Here is a 20697-nt window from a genome sequence, read left to right on the forward strand (position 1 = left end):
GAAGAAGGTTACCTCGGATTACAACAGGATCTGGACCAGATGGGCCAATGGGCTGAGAAGTGGCAGATGAAGTTTAATTCAGATAAATGCGAGGTGCTGCATTTTGGGAAAGCAAATCTTAGCAGGACTTATACACTTAATGGTAAGGTCCTTGGAAGTGTTGCTGAACAAAGAGACCTTGGAGTGCAGGTTCATAGCTCCTTGAAAGTGGAGTCGCATGTGGATAGGATAGTGAAGAAGGCGTTTGGTATGCTTTCCTTTATTGGTCAGAGTATTGAGTACAGGAGTTGGGAGGTCATGTTGCAGCTGTACAGGACATTGGTTAGGCCAGTTTTGGAATATTGCGTGCAATTCTGGTCTCCTTCCTATCAGAAAGATGTTGTGAAACTTGAAAGGGTTCAGAAAAGATTTACAAGGATGTTGCCAGGGTTGGAGGGTTTGAGCTATAGGGAAAGGCTGTACAGGCTGGGGCTGTTTTCCCTGGAACATCGGAGGCTGAGGGGTGACCTTATTGAGGTTTACAAAATTATGAGGGGCATGGATAGGATAAGTAGACAAAGTCTTTTCCCTGGGGTCAGGGAGTCCAGAACTAGAGGGCATAGGTTTAGGGTGAGGGAGGAATGATATAAAAGAGACCTAAGGGGCAACGTTTTCATGCGGAGGGTGGTACGTGTATGGAATGAGCTGCCAGAGGAAGTGGTGGAGGCTGGTACAATTGCAACATTTAAGAGGCATTTGGATGGGTATATGAATAGGAAGGGTTTGAAGGGATATGGGCCGGGTGCTGTCAGGTGGGACTAGATTGGGTTGGGATATCTGGTCGGCATGGGCGGGTTGGACTGAAGGGTCTGTTTCCATGCTGTACATCTCTATGACTTTATGACTCTATCTGCTTCCCAGGCCTAAACTGCATTGAGTCCCATTTCTCAACTGAGCAGTGTGCTTCCCAGTCTACCTGGGCTCCTGGGAAAGAAATAGAAGCGTACTGCATGGAAACAGACCCTTTGGTCCAATTCATGCATGCCAACCAGTTATCCTGGATAAGTCTAGTCCCATTTGCCAGGATATGGCCCATACCCCTTTAAACCTTTCGTATTCATATACACATTCAAATACCTTCTAAATGTTATAATTGTGTCAGCCTCCACCATTTCCTCTGGCATCTCATTCCATACATGCATCACCCTCTGCATGAAAACGTTACCCCTCAGGTCCCTTTTAAATCTTTCCCCTTTCATCTTAAATCGATGCCCTCTAGTTTCTGACTCCCCCACCCCAGAGAAAAGATTTGTGTATTTACCCTAACCATGCTCCTTGTGAATTAAAACCTCTATAAGGTCAACCCTCAGCCTCCAGTACTCAAAAAGAAAATCCCTCCAGCCAATTCAGCCTCTCCTTATAGCTCAATTTCTCCAAACCTTTTAAGTCGCCCATCGTCTCCGTCACTACCAATTCAGGATGGGCCCTGAATACTGACCCCTGGCAGCAATGCCCCCGTCCCATGAAGGCAACAAAGAATCTCCAACATGGTGTCTCTGGTAATGCTGCACCCTTCGGTACTGCATTGGAGGGTGAGCCCAGGGTACTGTACTGAAATGGACTTGAACCAGTAACCTTCTAGGAGAAAGTGAGGACTGCAGATGCTGGAGATCAGAGCTGAAAAATGTGTTGCTGGTAAAGCGCAGCAGGTCAGGCAGCATCCAAGGAGCAGGAGAATCGATGTTTCGGGCATGAGCCTTTCTTCAGGAAGTTTCCTGAAGAAGGGCTCATGCCCGAAATGTCGATTCTCCTGCTCTTATTTGCTGCCGGACCTGTTGCGCTTTACCAGCAACACATTTTCAGCTTTGAACCAGTAACCTCCTGGCTCTGCCAGCTATTTCTGTAACCCGTGTGTTGTGAAGGTTTTTGGGTACTCCGCACTGCGGCTGGTCATCCTACAGTGTGCATTTCTATCCTTCACGCCCTGCTGTTTATGTTTGTCTAGGAAGTTGCAGAGTACTATGCAGCAAATGTGCAATCAATCCTCCGATGGCAGAAACCTCCCATTATAGAGGCACTGAAGGTAATTTTGAAGTGAATTTGTTTCTCTTTATGATTGTCATTATGATCCCTGTGGAGACCCGTAACAGGAAAGTTTTGTCACAATTGTGGGGATTGTGTTTTGTTATTGTTTGGTGAAAGCTACTTACACCTGGGAACAAAGTGGTTTCTCAGCCTCGGTTGTGTAGATCCTGGAATGATGGTGGGGTGGGAGCAGGGTGGGGTGACCAGTTGCCCTGAACTGAAAGCTTGGTTCTCCTGCTGGGAGAGTCCCTTCTGAGATGTAATCGTGATTCTTCTCAACTGGGACTTAGGAGTCTTCTGGTCAAAACAAGCTGTTGGTCTGTTGTAAACTCGGCAGAGTAAGCATTGTACTCATTACCAATACAGGGGTTCTCCCAGGCACTTTGCTGCAATCACAGGATTTATACAGTTCAAAACAGGGCGCTAGGTTGTGTGATAGAACAAATGTGCAGGTTAGGTGAATTGGCCATGCTAAATTGCCCGTAGTGTTAGGTGAAGGTGAAAATGTGGGGAAATGGGTCTGGGTGGGTTGCTCTTCGGAGGGTGGGTGTGGACTTGTTGGGCCGAAGAGCCTGTTTCCACACTGTAAGTAATCTAATCTAATCTAGGGGTTCAGGAAGATAATCCTATGAAGTTTGTATTGCATATAAATGGGGTGGTTAAGACGGCATTTAGCATGCTAGCCTTCATTGCTCAGACCTTTGAGGATTGGAGTTGGAACATTCATGTTGAGGTTGTATAGGACTTTGGTGAGGCCTCTTCTGGAGTATTGTGCCCAGTTCTGGTCACCCTGCTGTAGGAAGGATGTTATTAAGATGGAGAGGGTTCAGAAAAGGTTTACCAAGGTGTTGCCTGGAATGGAGGGTTGGAGATACAAGGAGAGGCTGGGTGGCCTGGCACTTTTTTCACTGGAGTGTAGGAGGTTGAGGGGTGACCTTATAGAGGCTTATAAAATCATGAGGGGTGTGGATAAGGTGAATGGCAGGTCTCTTTACCCTAGGGTGGGAGATTTCAAGACGAGCCGGCATATTTTTGAGGTGAGAGGATAAAGATTTCAAAAAGACACAAGAGGTAATTTTTTTGCACAGAGAGCAGTTCATGTGTGGACTGGACTTCCAGAGAAAGTGGTGGCTGCAGGTGCAGTTACAACGTTTAAAAGGCATTTAGATTAAAAAAAATACAGGAGTAAGAAATATTTAGAGGGATTTGAACCAAATGTAAGCAAATGGTACTAATTTATTTTGAGATAGTGGTTGGTATGGACTGGTTAGACTGAAGGGCCTGTTTCCCTGCAGTATGACTTTATGACGTATCTTTGATATGCTTTCTTGGAATTAATGCACTTAAGAAACTGTTTCACACAAATTTTTGACCTGTCTTTAAAAAACAATTCACAGGAATGACCCACATGTGCCTCTATTTTAATATAAAAATCCCAAAATGTAATATGTATAAAATAACCTTTCATCATACCTCCAAAGTCTCAGCAAGATGTTGTAACATTTATGCTGTAAATCACCCCTTTACTTTAAAGAAGTGACTGTGTTGTGGAGGGGTGACGTTGGCATCAATGCCAATCTCAAAAAAAATTCCCACTTAGATACAAAACAAATGTGTATTTCATTTCCGTTAGTAAGAATGCAGAGGAAGCCATTTTGAGATCAGGTTACAGACTTCCCTATAAACACTTGGCCATCACCAACATACAGCAGGTGCATTTTTTTCTTGCTGTCATCTGAGAGATAGAGAGCAAGAGATGGAATCAGACAGGCCCGCATCTCATGCAGAAAAATGTTAACGTCATCATTCAGCGTGAGTAGGAGCTTGGACACAGATTAAAGACAGCGTTCAGTGGGAATGAAAGGAGAATGGGAGATTTGCCTAGCTCAGTGCTAACAGAAGGAATCTACAGTGTAAGCCTCGCAGTGGGTGGTAGTCCTGGGATTAGAGGCTACCTAACTGGGAAAACTGAAGAGAAAGTAACAGATTAGAAGCTGGGAGCAATTGTGAACTGTTTATTATCGTAATTAATTCTATGGAGAATGATACTGAAAAAGAAACAAGTATTTCTACAGTTTAATTGCCTACAAAAAGAAAATAGTGTTTAGTCGATTGTGTTTCGTTGGCCATTTCTTGCAGTTAAAGACTTAAAACATAAAGCCTTCATGTGTTTTTATTCCCAGTCTTAACTGAAGATTTGAATTTCTGTTTAGAAATGATCGATCTTGAAAGAGATCAGAATAGAGTTAAATGCAGCAGGGAAGAAACGAAAGGGCAAAGATTTCACTTCTGAAAGATTTCAGTTTTTCTTTTCTTGTTGGGACGAACTTTCTTTTGAAGCCTTTAACTGGGTGTTGGTACGGATGTTACAGTCTTGTAGTTTTCTGTTGGCAGAACGCAGTGCTCAGTGACCGGTCACAGCAGGAGTACTGGACAGCTTCAGGTTTCTAATTAACAGCTAAAGTACCACCTTCCAAAACAGAGGGACCACAGGAATAGGTCAACTCTGAGATCTCAGGCATGGTGTAAAATGTCATTCACACAAAATGGCTCATCATGGTTTCTGTTTAAAAACCCCCTTGTGCAGCACCACAACATTCCTGGGTATTGCCTGGACTCGCAGAATTGTACAGCATGGGGCCCATTTGGCCCATCAAGTCCATACTGCAATGCAATGGACAGCAAGTTTAAAACAAAAACAGAAGTTGCTGGAAAAGCTCGGCAGGTCTGGCAGCATCTGTGGAGAGAAATCAGAGTTAACATTTGGACTCTTCGGTATCTCTGCCTTTACAACCTCTCTTCAAAAAAACCAAGGACAAAATAACCTTTTTAAAGTGACAACATCATCACACTCTATACCATAGTCTGCTCAGCCTTTCCTTATAAGACAGCTCAACCCTTGCCCTGGCAATCAGTTGAGTCAATCTCCTCTGAACTGCTGCTCCTACAATTAAAGCCAGATTTGGTTCACAAATCTCCTTAAAAATGCCCTTCTCGCATAGCTGGCTCCTCCCAGCATTCAGTGGTAATTCCCAGCTTCCTTTTAATCCAGTGGGAATTCTCCACCCTGCTGTAATGCCCCCGTTCTGCTGTGAATTCACGTTGAGCACCCCTCCAGGAGATGGCTAACACTCCATGTTGAATCTGGTTAATGGTTTCCTCTTCACCTGTGCCCTTTGACACCAATGCCAGCGACTTTGGGAAAGTCCGATGAGTGAATCCTAGAGGTGCAAGCAATGAACTGGCGGGGTGTTACAGTTCACTCAGGGAGCCAGGGTTGCTGTGTGATACATTGTAAGCTTGGAGCGTTGAATAGTGAAGGTAGGGACCCCCATATCCCTTCCATCACTTAGCTGACCAGGAATCTCTCCCACACTGTCTCCATTTCTCTCCCACACTGTCTCCATTTCTCTCCCTCCATCTGTCAGATGGATTTGCAGGTTGAGACTCAGCCTGTCTGGTCACATGGTGAAGACACCTTCCTTGGTCAGTGTCACTCCCAGCATTGAGGGGGTCCTCCCCCCCCCCCCCCCCCCCCCCCCCCCCCCCCATTGCCGAGGGTCCTCAACAATCTGACTGTGGGCATTCACACTTTACCACAGGGCGAGGCAAGTGGCAGTCGAAGAGGTGTGTGGCACTTTTGGATTTTCGCGCACTCCGCCCAGTGTTTGTGGTTGGACCTCTAGAAGGTGTACAATATGACACCTTTGCAAACACCCTTCTGCTGTTTGGAAGGTCTAGGGTAAGGTAGTGCCGCAACGAGACGGGACGTTGTATTTTTTGAGGGAGAACGTTCTTGAATCTTGAGCTGACCTTATCCGTCAAGGCTGGGGGATTGGATTCGAACCCAGAGGTGCAAGCTCAAAGGCAAGGACACTACCCACTGCACCATGAGATGTTCCTTTCAACTGTGCACAAAATTTCAAATAGGACGATACCCGGGGATGAAAAGCATCTGTCCCATGGTGAGACTGGTGTTGTACTTAAGTAGAATTGCCTGCCCCTCTTCTGCGGTTACATTAGAGCCCGGATGTCTCTGGAGAAGGAACACGCAGTGTCCACCAACACCCTTGAGTAGAGAAACGGAAGAGAGAATTTGACAGAGGTGTATGAATCCTGAACGGTTACGACAGAGGAAATGAGGTTCTGATGGCAGAGGGGGCAGTAAACAGGGGAGATGGATGGGGGATGATTGGCAGCAAGAACTGGAGACAGAGTTAGGCAAAGAAACTGCTTGACACAATCTGAAAAACCTTTTAAGAGATAGAAAATGTGGAGAGGCGGGACTGATTATTTTACCAGATCATCATGATTGGTTGAATGTGTGGCATTGTTCAATGACGTTATGCAGGATTGGATGAGGTGAATGTTTTCTTTGGCTCTGTGTGTGTTTTTTTTTGTCCTGGCAGCACAAGGCGAAAGCTGCAGGTCTCTGGAACCTCTTCCTGCCAGCAGTCAGCGGCCTGACTCAGTTGGATTATGCTTTCATTGCGGAAGAAACTGGGAGATGCTTCTTTGCTCCTGACGTTTTCAACTGCCAGGCTCCAGGTAGGCTGCCAACTCGCGCATCACCCATTCTCGTTGCTGAATGGATTGGCACCTTCTGCTTAGGAACCGTGAGGTTTAAGTGAGAAGGGAAGTTGACAGAAAAAAAATACTCCTGATATTTTATAACAAGATCAGCAAGTTCTGGAACATCTCACCAGGTCGGGCACTGCCTGTGCAGAGGGCAAGGGAGTTAACGTTTCGAATCCCGGTATGACTGTTTTTTGGAACCCATCAGTTCCCTTCGGCTGAACCTGATCTCCACTTATCTGAAGACCACCCTCATCAGAGACTCCTCGGCCATCCCTGAGCATCACTGTCCATTCCTTTCCACAGTCACAGACCTTCCTGACTGAGCTCCAGCCTTCCATGTTCTGTGATGACCATCTTCCTCTTGTATTCAATGTTCTCTTCTTCTTTTAGCACGGTCTTTCCCACTTCATTTTTTTCCATTTTTTCCCTTTTTATTTCCCTCTTTCGTTCTCCCACTTCCTTCTTTCTTTCTTTCACTGTCTTCCTCCTGTCTCCTTCCTTCCTATCTCTCTTTCTTTCCTTCTCTCTTTCTTTCCGTCTCCCTTTCTTTCCGTCTTTCTCTCTCTCTCTTTCTCTCTGTCTTTCTTTCTCTCTTTCGATCCTTCTCACTTTCCATCTTTTCTTTCCTTCTTTCTCTCTTCTTCGTTTCTTTCTCTGTTTTTCTCTCTCCTTTCTCTCTCTCGCTTTTTTTCTCACTTTTTCTCTTTCTGGTTTTTTTTCTCTCCCCAGCCCCTTGCCTGTGAACTCCACTCACCCTCACAAATCATGGTCTCGGGTTTGATCTCAACAAGTGAACTCTGGCCAGTCCACATGGCTCCAACCTTCTGCCAAGGAACTATGTCAACACCTCTGCATTGATATTTTCACCTTTTATTTTAATTTTTTTTAACAGTGAAGGGGAGGGCAGGGGAAATAGAGTTGGAGGGGGAAATAATACACTCCGCTCCCTGCGGTGCCCACCTCTCCCTGAACAACTCCAGGGTGTTGGTGGACACCGCGTGCTCCTTCTCCAAGGACACCTGGGCCCTAACGTAACCGCGGAAGAGGAGCAGGCAGTCGGCCCTAATGACCCCCGCCACGGCCCGCTGCCTGGACCTGTTTATGGCCAGTTTGGCCAGGCCCAGGAGCAGACCCACGAGGAGGTCCTAAGACCTGCCCTCCCTCCTCCGTACCGGGTGCCCGAAGATCAGGAGCGTGGTATTTTCACTTTTTAATCCTCCCCTCGCCAAGTTAGGGACAGGAATGGTCCATCGAGCCTGTGATTTTTGAGAACAAAAAGCATTCATGGGATATTGACAGCACTCACTGAGCCTGCGTTAATTGACAATGAGATATTTTAATAGAATTCAAATTTCACCCTCTGCCAAGGGTGGTGTTTGAACCCACATCCCAGAATATTACTCTGAAGGTTTTTGTTTATTTTTCAAGTGACATTACCACGATGCCACTGCCTCCCCTTGAACTGAATTCCGTAGAAATCTGGAATAAAAAGCTAATCCAACGGCAAGCATAAAAACCCATCTTGTTCATCATGTCCTTTACGAAATGCAATCTGCCTAACCCCCACGTACAAGTGACTCCAGACTCACAGCAACTCTCAGCTGCCATCTGGGCAGTTAGGGACAGGCAGTACATGCTGGCTAGGCAAAACATATGAATGAATCAAAATAAAACTATTCCTTCAGTTTGTTTAAGTGATTCTTTTAAAGTGTCTGTAAAAATTCAAATTCTCAGCTTAAAACAGAGCTTTTTTGTTGCGTCCCTCGGGAGCTGTACTGACTGCTGCATCTTCTGTGCTTTACCCGGCTATTTGCATTAATATCTTTCTCTTCCCTTCCTGGAACTTCTTGACACATTTCCCCTTTAAAACTTACTTCTCTGGCCATCTGCTCTGACACCTTCTTCTGTGGTCCGATGTCAAACTTTGGTTGATGAACACTTGAAAGTAATTTGCTGTGCAAATGGCGCTATACAAATGCGGCACTTGATGCTGTTCTTTGGCATATGGCTAACCAGGAATTATTGTCCACGGTGACTGATCCGGTGTTCCGGGAGGGATCTGATTGAGGGGCTCAGACTGCAGTTAGACTGGGAAAAACATTTCCTCTAAGTAGCGGGCTCAGAAACCAATGGGCATGGCTTTAAAGTGAAGAGCCAAAGATTTAGGGGAGATTTGAAAAAAAACATCTTTCACCCTTAAAGTTGTGGAACCTATTGGCCCGAAAGAGACAGAAGTAGCGGTTGACCATGGGGTGAGGGTTTTGTGGTCCAGACTAACTCTATCCTCCACTGACACAGAACCTCAAGCACCCAGGGCAAGGGACCACTGGGTATGTGGGAGGCAGCAGACTGGCTGATTGTATATCCCACCCCTCAATGACCAAATCCTCCTAATGACTAACATCCGTTCCAATGCCCAACACACCCACCTCCCCAATGATCAACACACCCACCTCCCCAATGATCAACACACCCACCTCCCCAATGATCAACACATCCACCTCCCCAATGATCAACACTCCCACCTCCCCAATGACCAACACACTCACCTCACCAATGACCAACACACCCACCTTCCCAATGATCAACATGCACACCCCCAATGACCAACACACCCACCTCGCCAATGATCAACACACCCACGTCCCCAATGACCAATGCTGAGATATTTGTATCATCAATAGTCACAGGTGAGGTGCTGGAAGACTGGAGGTTGACAAACATGGTGCCACTGTTTAAGAAGGGGTTTAAAGACAAGCCAGGGAACTCTAGACCAGGGAGCCTGACCTCAGTGGTAGGCAAGTTGTTGGAGGGAATCCTGAGGGACAGGATGTACATGTATTTGGAAAGGCAAGGACTGATTCGGGATAGTCAACATGGCTTTGTGTGTGGGAAATCATGTCTCACAAACTTGATTGAGTTTTTTGAAGAAGTAACAAAGAAGATTGATGAGGGCAGAGCAGAAGATGTGATCTATATAGACTTCAGTAAGGCGTTGGACAAGGTTCCCCCTGGGAGACTGATTAGCAAGGTCAGATCTCATGGAATACAGGGAGAACCAGCCATTTGGATACAGAACTGGCTCAAAGATAGAAGACAGAGGGTGGTGATGGAGGGTTGTTTTTCAGACTGGAGGCCTGTGACCAGTGGAGTGCCACAAGGATCGGTGCTGGGTCCTCTATTTTTTTGTCATTTACATAAATGATTTGAATGCGAGAATAAGAGGTTCAGTTAGTAAGTTTGCAGATGACACCAAAATGGGAGGTGTAGTGGACAGTGAAGAGGGTTACCTCAGATTACAACAGGATCTGGACCAGATGGGCCAATGGGCTGAGAAGTGGCAGATGGAGTTTAATTCAGATAAATGTGAGGTGCTGCATTTTGGGAAAGCAAATCTTAGCAGGACTTATACACTTAATGGTAACGTCCTAGGGAGTGTTGCTGAACAAAGAGACCTTGGAGTGCAGGTTCATAGTTCCTTGAAAGTGGAGTTGCAGGTAGATAGGATAGTGAAGAAGGCGTTTGGTATGCTTTCCTTTATTGGTCAGAGTATTGAGTACAGGAGTTGGGAGGTCATGTTGCGGCTGTACAGGACATTGGTTAGGCTACTGTTGGAATATTGCGTGCAATTCTGGTCTCCTTCATGTCGGAGAGATGTTGTGAAACTTGAAAGGGTTCAGAAAAAATTAACAAGGATGTTGCCAGGGTTGGAGGATTTGAGCTACAGGGAGAGGCTGAACAGGCTGGGGCTGTTTTCCCTGGAGCGTCGGAGGCTGAGGGGTGACCTTATAGAGGTTTACAAAATTATGAGGGGCATGGATAGGATAACTAGACAAAGTATTTTTCCTGGGGTCGGGGAGTCCAGAACTAGAGGGCATAGGTTTAGGGTGAGAGGGGAATGATATAAAAGAGACCTAAGGGGCAACATTTTCACTCAGAGGGTGGTACGTGTATGGAATGAGCTGCCAGAGGAAGTGGTGGAGGCTGGTACAATTGCAACATTTAAGAGGCATTTGGATGGGTATATGAATAGGAAGGGTTTTGAGGGACATGGGCTGGGTGCTGTCAGGTGGTACTAGATTGGGTTGGGATATCTGGTCGGCATAGACAGGTTGGACTGAAGGGTCTGTTTCCATGCTGTACATCTCGATGACTCTACACTGGCGCCATCCCACACCTTTTCCTCTGCTACATGAATTACTGTATTGGCGCCCACTCGTGCTCCCACGAGAAGGTTGAACAGTTCATCAACTTTACCAACATCTTCCACCCCGACCTCAAATTCACCTGGACCATCTCGGATACCTTCCTCTGTTTCCTGGACCTGTCCATCTCCATCAGTGGTGACCGACTGACTACGGGCATCTACTACAAACCCACCTCCTCCCACCCTACCCCCTGTAAAAAGGTGATCCCTTATTCCCAATTCCTCCGCCTATGCCGCATTTGTTCCCAGGATGACCAGTTCCATTGTAGACAATTCCAGATGACCTCCTTCTTCCAAGATCGTAATTTCCCCTCCCACATGATCGACAATGCCCTCGTATCTCCTCCACTTCCTGCACCTCTGCCCTCAAACCCCTCCCTTCCCAATGCAACAAGGACAGAACACCCCCCAGCCCTCACCTTCCTCCCACCAACCTCCGTATACGTCACAATATCCGCTGCCATTTCTGTCACTTCCAAACAAACCCCACCACCAGAGATATATTTCCCTCCCCACCACTATCTGCATTCCGTAAAGACCATTCCCTCCGTGACTCCCTCGTCAGATCCATGCCCCCCACCAGCCCACACCCCACACCCCACACCCCACTCCTGGCACCTTCCCTTGCCACCACAAGAAGTGCAAAAGATCCGCCCACACCTGCCCCTCACCTCCGTCGAAGGCCCCAAAGGATCCTTCCACATCCGACAGAAATTTACCTGGACCTCCACAAGCATCATCAGCCGTATCCGTTGCATCCGATGAGGTCTCCTCTACATCGTGGAGACAGGACGCCAACTTGCAGATCGTTTCAGAGAACATCTCTGGGACACCTTCACCAACCAACTCCACCGCCCCTTGGCTGAACACTTCAACTCCCCCTTCTACTCCGCTAAGGACATGCAGGTCCTGGGCCGCCTCCGTCGCCTCTCCCTTACCACCCAATGCCAGGAGGAACAACACCTCATCTTCTGCCTTGGGACCCTCCAACCCCACTGCATCAACGTGGACTTCACCAGTTTCCTTGTTTCTCCTTCCCCACCCTACCCCAGTCCCAAGCCTCCAACCCGACACCGCTCTCTTGACCTGTCCATCACCTTTCCCACCTATCTGCTCCACCCTCCTGTCCGACCTATCACCTTCTCCCCCACCTTCTCCTACCTAATGTATCCTCAGCTACCTTCCCCCCAGCCCCATCCCGTTTCCATTTGTCTCTTAGTGCCCCGGCCCACAAGCCTCATTCCTGATGAAGGACTTATGCCCGAAACGTCGATCATCCTGCTCCTCGGATGCTGCCTGACCTGCTGTGCTTTTCCAGCACCACACTTTTGACCCTCACGTCCCCAATGACCAACATGCACACCCCAAAATGACCAAGCCCTCCACAATGACCAACACCCCTGCCCCCCCTCCCCGACAGTTCATGTCCAGCTCAGCGCTGCAGGGAACAGTTTCCTGCTCTCTGTGCCCACCCCACCCCACCCCACCCCATCCCACTCTTGGTGACTGATCCATGAGGTTGAAGTGTAAATGGCTCATTTCAACACAACATCATAACAGAAGCAGCTGAGTACAACGGCAGACTTTCCATCTGATGACATTCCCACCTTGTTTCCTAGACACAGGGAACATGGAGGTGCTACACTTGTACGGAATCGAAGAGCAGAAGAAGAGATGGCTGGAACCTCTGCTCAACGGAGAAATCCATTCGTGTTTTTGCATGACAGGTATCTCCATCTGCCTGGGTTAGTCCATTCGGTCGTTTCGGATTCCAGCTGATGTTCTCGCTGGGCTGTGGAAGTAACATACCCCTTTATTCCCCGTACTTCCCAAAGACATCGGCAGGCTCCCTTTGTCTGATCGGGCCTACAACTGCCGAGGCTTCAAACTCTGAAATTCCTTCCTGCAACCTCTCCACTGATCCCATGAGACTCCGTAAAACATCCCCATCTTGGGCTGAGCTCTCCGTCATTGGTCATAGGGTTTTGTTAATTGGCTCAGTGTCACATTTCCATTTTGAGGTCACTCCTGTGAAGCGCATCAGAACATTTTACAACGGAAAGGGCACTATTTAAATGCAACAGGTTTTTTGCTGTTGGTCACAAAGCTGATCATAGAATTCCTACAATGTGGAAGCAGGCCATTCGGCCCATCGAGTCCACACCAGCCCTCCGGAGAGCAGCCCACCCAGACTCACCCTCCTACCCTATTCCCGTGGCCCTCCATTTCCCATGGCCAGTCTACCCTAACCCGCACATCTTTGGACTGTGGGAGGAAGCCAGAGCACCCGGAGGAAATGCACCCAGATACGGGGAGAATGTGCAAACTCCACACAGTCACCCGAGGGTGGAATCGAACCCAGGTCCCTGGCACTGTGAGGCAGCAGTGCTAACCACTGAGCCATTGTGCTGCCCCAAATGGATCATGGATGGAATCCCTGCAGTTTGAAATTGGCCATTTGGCCCACCAAGTCCACACCGACCCTTCGAAAAGTATCCCATTCAGACCTATTTCCCTATTTTATTGCTCTATGTTACCCCTGACTAATACACCTAGCCTACACATTCCTGAACACAATGGGGCAAGTTAGTATGGCCAATCCACCCTGACCTGCACATCTTTGGACTGTGTAAGAAAACCCACGCAAACACGGGGAGAATGTGCAAACTCCACACAGACAGTCACTCGAGGGTGGAATCGAACCCGGGTCCCTGGCGCTGTGAGGCAACAGTGCTAACCCCTGAGCCATTGTACCCACCCCTAGATCTGCTGAGCTGATGGGGTGACTTCCCAGGCAACTGGTGTCAATTTGAGTGTTGACATTGAGAGATGGCAGCCACGGTCGGATGGCCCTAGTGTTTTGGACAGTCCCACAGGCCTGAACCATGGACCGTGAAATCTCCACCAGGGGTAAGGCAAGATGCAGGTTCTAAACCTACCCCAGCCAGTGACATGCATATTTTCCAGTTGGGATGGCAGTGGCTTCACATCTTGTTCCATCTCAATAACTGACGAGGAATCTCTCGCTGTCTGCCATTGGCATGTGTTTGAAGGGCTTGGGGGCAGCTTGGTGCTTATTCTGTTTCACCACATCACGAGCCGTGACCACCACATCATGAAGTGGGACCTGAACCCAGAGCTTCTGGCTCAGAGGCAGAGACACTACCTTCTGAGCTCTCCGGCCTTTCTGTGTGTCTGATTGGCAGAGGCTCATGCTTGATGGCTGTGACACCGCCCCTTCCCAACACACCAACCCCCTTGGGTGTTATTCATGGCTGCTGTTAATTTGGGAATGGTGACCTTTTCATCTCTGACAATGATGTTTTTTTCCTTCACTCGGTCCACCCCTCAGAGCCGGATGTGGCTTCCAGTGATGCCACCAATGTTGAATGTACCATTCACCGGGACGGAGAGAGCTATGTCATCGTTGGCAAGAAGTGGTGGGCCAGTGGTGAGTAAAGGGTGACCCAGAGCTCAGGTTTGGAAGTTACGTACTTTCCCCCTGGCTGGGGGGACCAATACCCTGAGCATTCTGCTTGATTCAAAACTAGAAGTTGTTCTGCCATAACGTGCGTTTTGTCAGCATGAGTTGGCTAATAACACCATTTACGAAGTGTGGATGTTGTTTGGATAACGCAACCTTTCTTCTGAACGTGCATAACAATTTTCTGTTAGTAAGCTTTCTACAGCATGATTTTCTAGACCATGAGGTCCCAGAGGAACGTAACTGTCATGTTATAGCAGAAGGACCTGTCAGTGGGGAAGTGTGAGTGATGACAAGGAGATAAAGGGTCTTCAGTGTGAGTTAGACAAATTGAGTGAGTTGGCAATCATATGCCAGATGTGTATAACACCAATAAATGTGGAGTTATCCACTTTTGTAGGAAAAATAGTGATAGGTGAGGAAATGTTAATGAGCAAAGGGAGCTGGGTAGTCTTACACACTGGTCATTGAAAGCAAGCAGTTAGGAAAGCAAATGGTTTGTTGGCCTTCATTGCAACAGGGTTTGGGTATAGGAGCAAGGAAGTCTTCCTGCCGCTGTATAAGGCCTGGGTGAAACCAGAGCTAGAGTGTTGGGTGCAGCTTTGGTCTCCTTACCCAAGAAAGGTACACTTCCCAGAGACTGAGTGCAATGAAGGTTCACCTGACCGATTCCTGGGGTGGCAGGTTTGTCACATGAGGAGAGACTGGGTCAACTGGGCCTGAATTCATTGCAGTCCAGGAGAATGGGTGAGGATCTCACTGAAATGTCTAAAATTATGGCAGGACCCGATGGTCTGAAGGTTCCCCTGGTAGGGAGGTCCACGACAAGAAGATCGTGGTCTCAGGATATAGGGATGGGCATACTGAGCTGAGGAGATCTTAATTCACTCAGAGCGTGGAATTCTCTACCACTGGAAGTCACTGAATGTCACAGAGTCATAGAGATGTACAGCATGGAAACAGACTCTTCAGACAAACCCATCCATGCCGACCAGATATCCCAACCCAATCTAGTCCCACCTGCCAGCACCTGGCCCATATCCCTCCAAACCCTTCCTAATCATATACCCATCCAAATGCCTCTTAAATGTTGCAATTGTACCAGCCTCCATCACTTCCTTTGGCAGCTCATTCTATACACGTACCACCCTCTGTGTGAAAAAGTTGCCCCTTAGGTCTCTTTTATATCTTTCCCCTCTCACCCTAAACCTATGCCCTCTAGTTCTGGACTTCCTCCACACCAGGAAAAAGGCTTTGCCTATTTACCCTATCCATGCCCCTCATAATTTTGTAAACCTCTATAAGGTCACCCCTCAGCCTCTGACACTCCAGGGAAAACAGCCCCAGCCTGTACAGCCTCTCCCTATAGCTCAAATCCTTCAACCCTGGCAACATTCTTGTAAATCTTTTCTGAACCCTTTCAAATTTCACAACATTTTTCCGATAGGAAAGAGACCAGAATTGACCACAATATTCCAACAGTGGCCTAACCAATGTCGTGTACAGCTGCAACATGACCTCCCGACTCCTGTATTCAATACTCTGACCGATAAAGGAAAGCATACCAAACGCCTTCTTCGCTATCCTATCTACCTGCAACTCCACTTTCAAGGAGCGATGAACCTGCACTCCAAGGTCTCTTTGTTCAGTAACACTCCCGAGGACCTTACCATTAAGTGTATAAGTCCTGCTAAAGTTTGCTTTCCCAAAATGCAGCACCTCACATTTATCTGAATTAAACTCCATCTGCCACTTCTCAGCCCATTGGCCCATCTGGTCCAGATCCTGTTGTAATCTGAGGTAACCCTCTTCACTGTCCACTACACCTCCCATTTTGGTGTCATCTGCAAACTTACTAACTGTACCTCTTATTCTCGCATCCAAATCATTTATGTAAATGACAAAAAGTAGAGGGCCCAGCACCGATCCTTGTGGCACTCCACTGGTCACAGGCCTCCAGTCTGAAAAACTATCCTCCACCACCACCCCATGTATTGAAGGAATAAATAGACTTCTAGAGGCTAAAGGTGTGTGGACTGAATGGGTTTTGGCGTGGAGATAGAGGATCAGTTGTGACTACATTGAATTGTGGCATGGCTCGATGGGCTGAGTGGCCTACCTCCTGCTCCTGTTTGCTATGTTTCTGTGTTAAAGCTGGAGGTTGAGCCAGGAGGTTATTTCACAGCCATTACACCACCAGGTGGCAGTCTCGGTTTGGCTGCTCGGAATACCAGCCTTTTCTTAAAGAGAGGCAGGCAGGAGGCTGGAAGAGCACAGCAAACCCAGCAGCATCAGGTGGTGCAGAGGTCGACGTTTCAGGTGTAACCCTCCTTCAGGACTCGGGGTGGGTGTGGGGGGAGCTGCAGATAAAGGGGAGGTGGGGCCAGGGTAGTGAGGTAGGGAGAGGTGAAGATAGGTCAAAGATACAACCAGGTTGGTCAATGGGAGGAATGGATCCAGTTGATGGCTGGGAGGAGTGGAAGGGAGGGGGAGGGGCTGGGAAGGGCATCAGGGGATGGGGAGAGAGGTTATTTGGAATTGGAGAACTCAGTGTTGAGTCCTCTGGGTTGTAGGCTGCCCAGCAGAGGATGAGGTGTTGTTCCTCCAATTTGTGGAGCAATGGAGGAGGCCAAGGATGGTCATATCGGAAAGGGAGTGGTTGGGTGAATTGAAATGGGAGGTGACTGGGAGGTCTGGTCGGCCCCTGAGGACCTGGCTGTGATACTCAGGGAGCCATTCTCTGAGTTTACGTTCGGTCTCCCTGATGTAGAGAAGACCACATCGGGAACACCTGATAACAGTAAACTAAGTTGGAGGAGAGTTGAGAGTGTGGCGCTGGAAAAGCACAGCAGGTCAGGCAGCATCCAAGGAGCAGGAGAATCGATGTTTCAGACAAAAGCCCTTTATTCAGAGAAAAGCTGCCTGACCTGCTATGCTTTTCCAGCACTAGTCTCGACTCTAATGTTCAGCATCTGCAGACCTCACTTTCTCCTAGGTTGGAGGAGAGGCAGATGAAACTCTGCCTCACCTGGAAGGACTATTTGGGGGCCCTGGATCGAGGTGAGGGGACTGGTGTATCAGCAGGTTTTGCATCTTTTCCAGTTGCAGGGGAAGGTACCTGGAGGTTTGGGAGGTTTGGTGGGGAGAGTGTGGCACAAACCAAGGACTGCCAAAGGGAATGGTCCTTGTGGAAGGCAGAGAGGGGTGGGAAGGGGAAGATGTTCTTTGATGGTGGGGTCTAGTTGGCACCTTGGTAAAGCAGTGCTGCCATTCTTGATAGGACAGGCTGATTACTTGTGGAAGTCTTTGTTGAAACCAGTTAGCTGCAGTGACATGGCATTTCCCATAAACCCAGCAGGTCAAAGGTGGCTGTGTGACACAATGCCAGTAAGGAATGATAACACCTGGAAAGAGTTGGCAGAGTCTGATAGGCTGAATGGTCTCTGCATGACTTTGATTAAAGGCCCGATAAACATTTACTTCAAAGCGCTGGATTAACCACAAACGTTGGGGAGGGAATCAAAAGATTGTGTTTCTTTGCAAACTATTATGTTTTATGAGCTGTAGGGCAAGTTTAAACGAAACAGTAACTGTGTACATCAAAGGCAAATAATTATTTATGGCCATTTCGACTTATCAGCGCCTTATTGTCTGACACTGGATTTAAAAGATATTTCCGTTCTGGTGGTTTATTTCCATTTCTCATTTCACTGTGTCACCTTATTTGTTGCACTGTGGTTTATAGAGATCAAAAACATAATAATGTACTTGTCTTAAATGAATGCACTGCCTGGGAAAGTAGTGGAGGTGCAGTCCATAGGAGAGAGCTGGATATGTATTTGAAAGTGATGAATTTGGAGAGCTGTGGCGATAGGGTTGGAGAATGGGACTGGGCCATTCAGCCCAGTGCAGTCACGATGGGCTGAATGGCCTCCTCCGGGACTGTAAAATTCAATGATTCTATAAGGATCAAGGCTACAAAGGCTAACAGGCCACTGATGCCTGGAGCTCCAGGCTGTTTAGGAAAATAACTACAAAGGTTTCTTCTTAGGAAAATTGCACACTGATGTTATGATGGAGGTGAGCAAGGAATGCAGTTGGCTTGGCCATTGGGTGCGATGTCATATATAGCTGTAAGGGATTCAGACGAGCTAATCCCAAAAATAGGATGTATCAACAAGGGCTCAGAGTCTGAGGAGAAATTAGATTAGATTCCCTACAGTGTGGAAACAGGCCCTTCGGCCCTACTAGTCCACACCAACCCTCCGAAGAGTAACCCACCCAGACCTATTCCCCCCTGACTAATGCACCTTACTCTGTGGGCAATTTAGGATGACCAATTCACCTAACCTGCACATCTTTGGATTGTGGGAGGAAACCCATGCAGACACAGGAGGAATGTGCAAACTCCACGCAGTCACCCAATGCTGGGATCGAACCCAGGTCCCTGGTGCTGTGAGGCAGCAGTGCTAACCACTCAGCCACCATGCCTCCTCATCAAGGAGCTGTCTTCTTCAGACTGAAGATTGAAGAGATTGAGGGAAGACCTCAGGGACAAGTTCCTTGAGATTTCTGCTCAAGGAAGGACACTAACACACAATGTAAATGGGATTGACACACTCTATGCCAACTGCCTGGTCATCCATTGGTATTAAGGATTCATCCTAATGGTCTCACGTTATATACTTTGTTTTTGTCTCATTAACTAATGCATCATTTCGAAAGTGCTGTTTCTTAACAAACTTAATAAACTACATGAAAACTTGTTACATTTGGTAACTATGGTCACAAACACCTGCCAGTATTGACGGTGTAAGGATTGGATTGTACAACATTAACAGCTCAGAGTTATCGATGTGCTTACCATCAAATCTCTTCAATTTTAAACTTCACTTCACCAACTCCTCCCACCCAAAGACTTACCACAATTAAAGAGCTGAATCTTTATTGTTTTGATCAGGAAAAATAATCCAATAGGAATTGTGGTTCTGATTGTCCATCTAAAATCTGTTAGTACTGGGTGACGCAAATCCATCTACCTCCTGCCCAGACCATTTGCATGGTGATTTACCTTGTCTTCCAGGACAGCACTTTGAGACTCTACAAGAGTCTCTCCGGGTCTGGAGGGCCACATCCCATACTTTATTTTTACTTGATTTATGGATAGCTGCAGCTACCTGGACCCATCTTATGGAGTTTTGGAGTTTAATTCAGATAAATGCGAGGTGCTGCACTTTGAGAAAGCAAATCTTAGCAGGACCTATACACTTAACGGTAAGGTCCTCGGGAGTGTTGCTGAACAAAGAGACCTTGGAGTGCAGGTTCATAGCTCCTTGAAAGTGGAGTTGCAGGTAGATAGGATAGTGAAGAAGGCGTTTGGTATGCTTTCCTTTATTGGTCAGAGCATTGAGTGCAGGAGTTGGGAGGTCATGTTGCGGCTGTACAGGACATTGGTTAGGCCACTTTTAGAATATTGCGTGCAATTCTGGTCTTCCTATCAGAAAGATGTTGTGAAACTTGAAAGGGTTCAGAAAAGATTTACAAGGATGTTGCCAGAGTTGGAGGATTTGAGCTACAGGGAGAGGCTGAACAGGCTGGGGCTGCTTTCCCTGGAGCGTCGGAGGCTGAGAGGTGATCTTCTGGAGGTTTACAAAATTATGAGGGGCATGGATAGGATAAATTGTCAAAGTCTTTTCCTCGGGATGGGGGAGTCCAGAACTAGAGAACACAGGTTTAGGGTGAGAGGGGAAAGATATAAAAGAGACCTAAGGGGCAACTTTTTCATGCAGAGGATGGTATGTGTCTGGAATGAGCTGCCAGAGGAAGTGGTGGAGGCTGGTACAATTGCAACATTTAAGAGGTATTTGAATGGGTATATGAATAGGAAGGGTTTGGAGGGATATGGGCCGGGTGCTGGCAGGTGGGACTAGATTGGTTTGGGATATCTGGTCGGCGTGGACAGGTTGGACCGAAGGGTCTGTTTCCATGCTGTACATCTCTATGACTGTATGATTATGACTGTAGTCAAAGGGATGCTTGAATTGCCATGACAATTTGCCATGGCAACCAATATAGGTGTGCACTATCACTTCCATTCACTCATGGGTATCCCTGGTTGGGCCAGCATTTAAAGCTGAGTTGGATCTAGAGAACGTGCTGGTGAGCCTTCTTCAATGTACTTACAGCGTACCTCCACAATATTGTTTGGAAGGTGACCCAGTGACGATGAAGGAACGGCGATATATTTCCAATTCGAGATGGTGGGGAAGTTGTATATTGGTGGTGCTCCCATTGTATCTACTGCCCTTGTCCTTCTAGATAGAATGCGTCATGAGTTTAGAAGGAACTTTGGTGAATTTCTGCA

The 20697-nt window shown here is 47.4% G+C and overlaps 1 protein-coding gene across 2 annotated transcripts in view; it reads left to right on the forward strand.

Annotated features, from left to right (window-relative positions):
• The window catches only part of acad11 (acyl-CoA dehydrogenase family, member 11), a 149074-nt gene that overhangs the window by 38441 nt on the left and 89936 nt on the right, over positions 1 to 20697 (forward strand). For both annotated transcript variants that reach the window (XM_060849801.1, XM_060849800.1), the window contains exons 10-13: positions 1985 to 2062; positions 6474 to 6612; positions 12469 to 12576; positions 14202 to 14300. In XM_060849801.1, coding sequence (XP_060705784.1) covers positions 1985 to 2062; positions 6474 to 6612; positions 12469 to 12576; positions 14202 to 14300 — 424 coding nt within the window. The remainder of the gene's footprint in view (positions 1 to 1984; positions 2063 to 6473; positions 6613 to 12468; positions 12577 to 14201; positions 14301 to 20697) is intronic.

Source organism: Hemiscyllium ocellatum, chromosome 34 (genome assembly GCF_020745735.1).
Source record: "Hemiscyllium ocellatum isolate sHemOce1 chromosome 34, sHemOce1.pat.X.cur, whole genome shotgun sequence".
In the NCBI taxonomy this organism is placed as follows: domain Eukaryota; kingdom Metazoa; phylum Chordata; class Chondrichthyes; order Orectolobiformes; family Hemiscylliidae; genus Hemiscyllium; species Hemiscyllium ocellatum.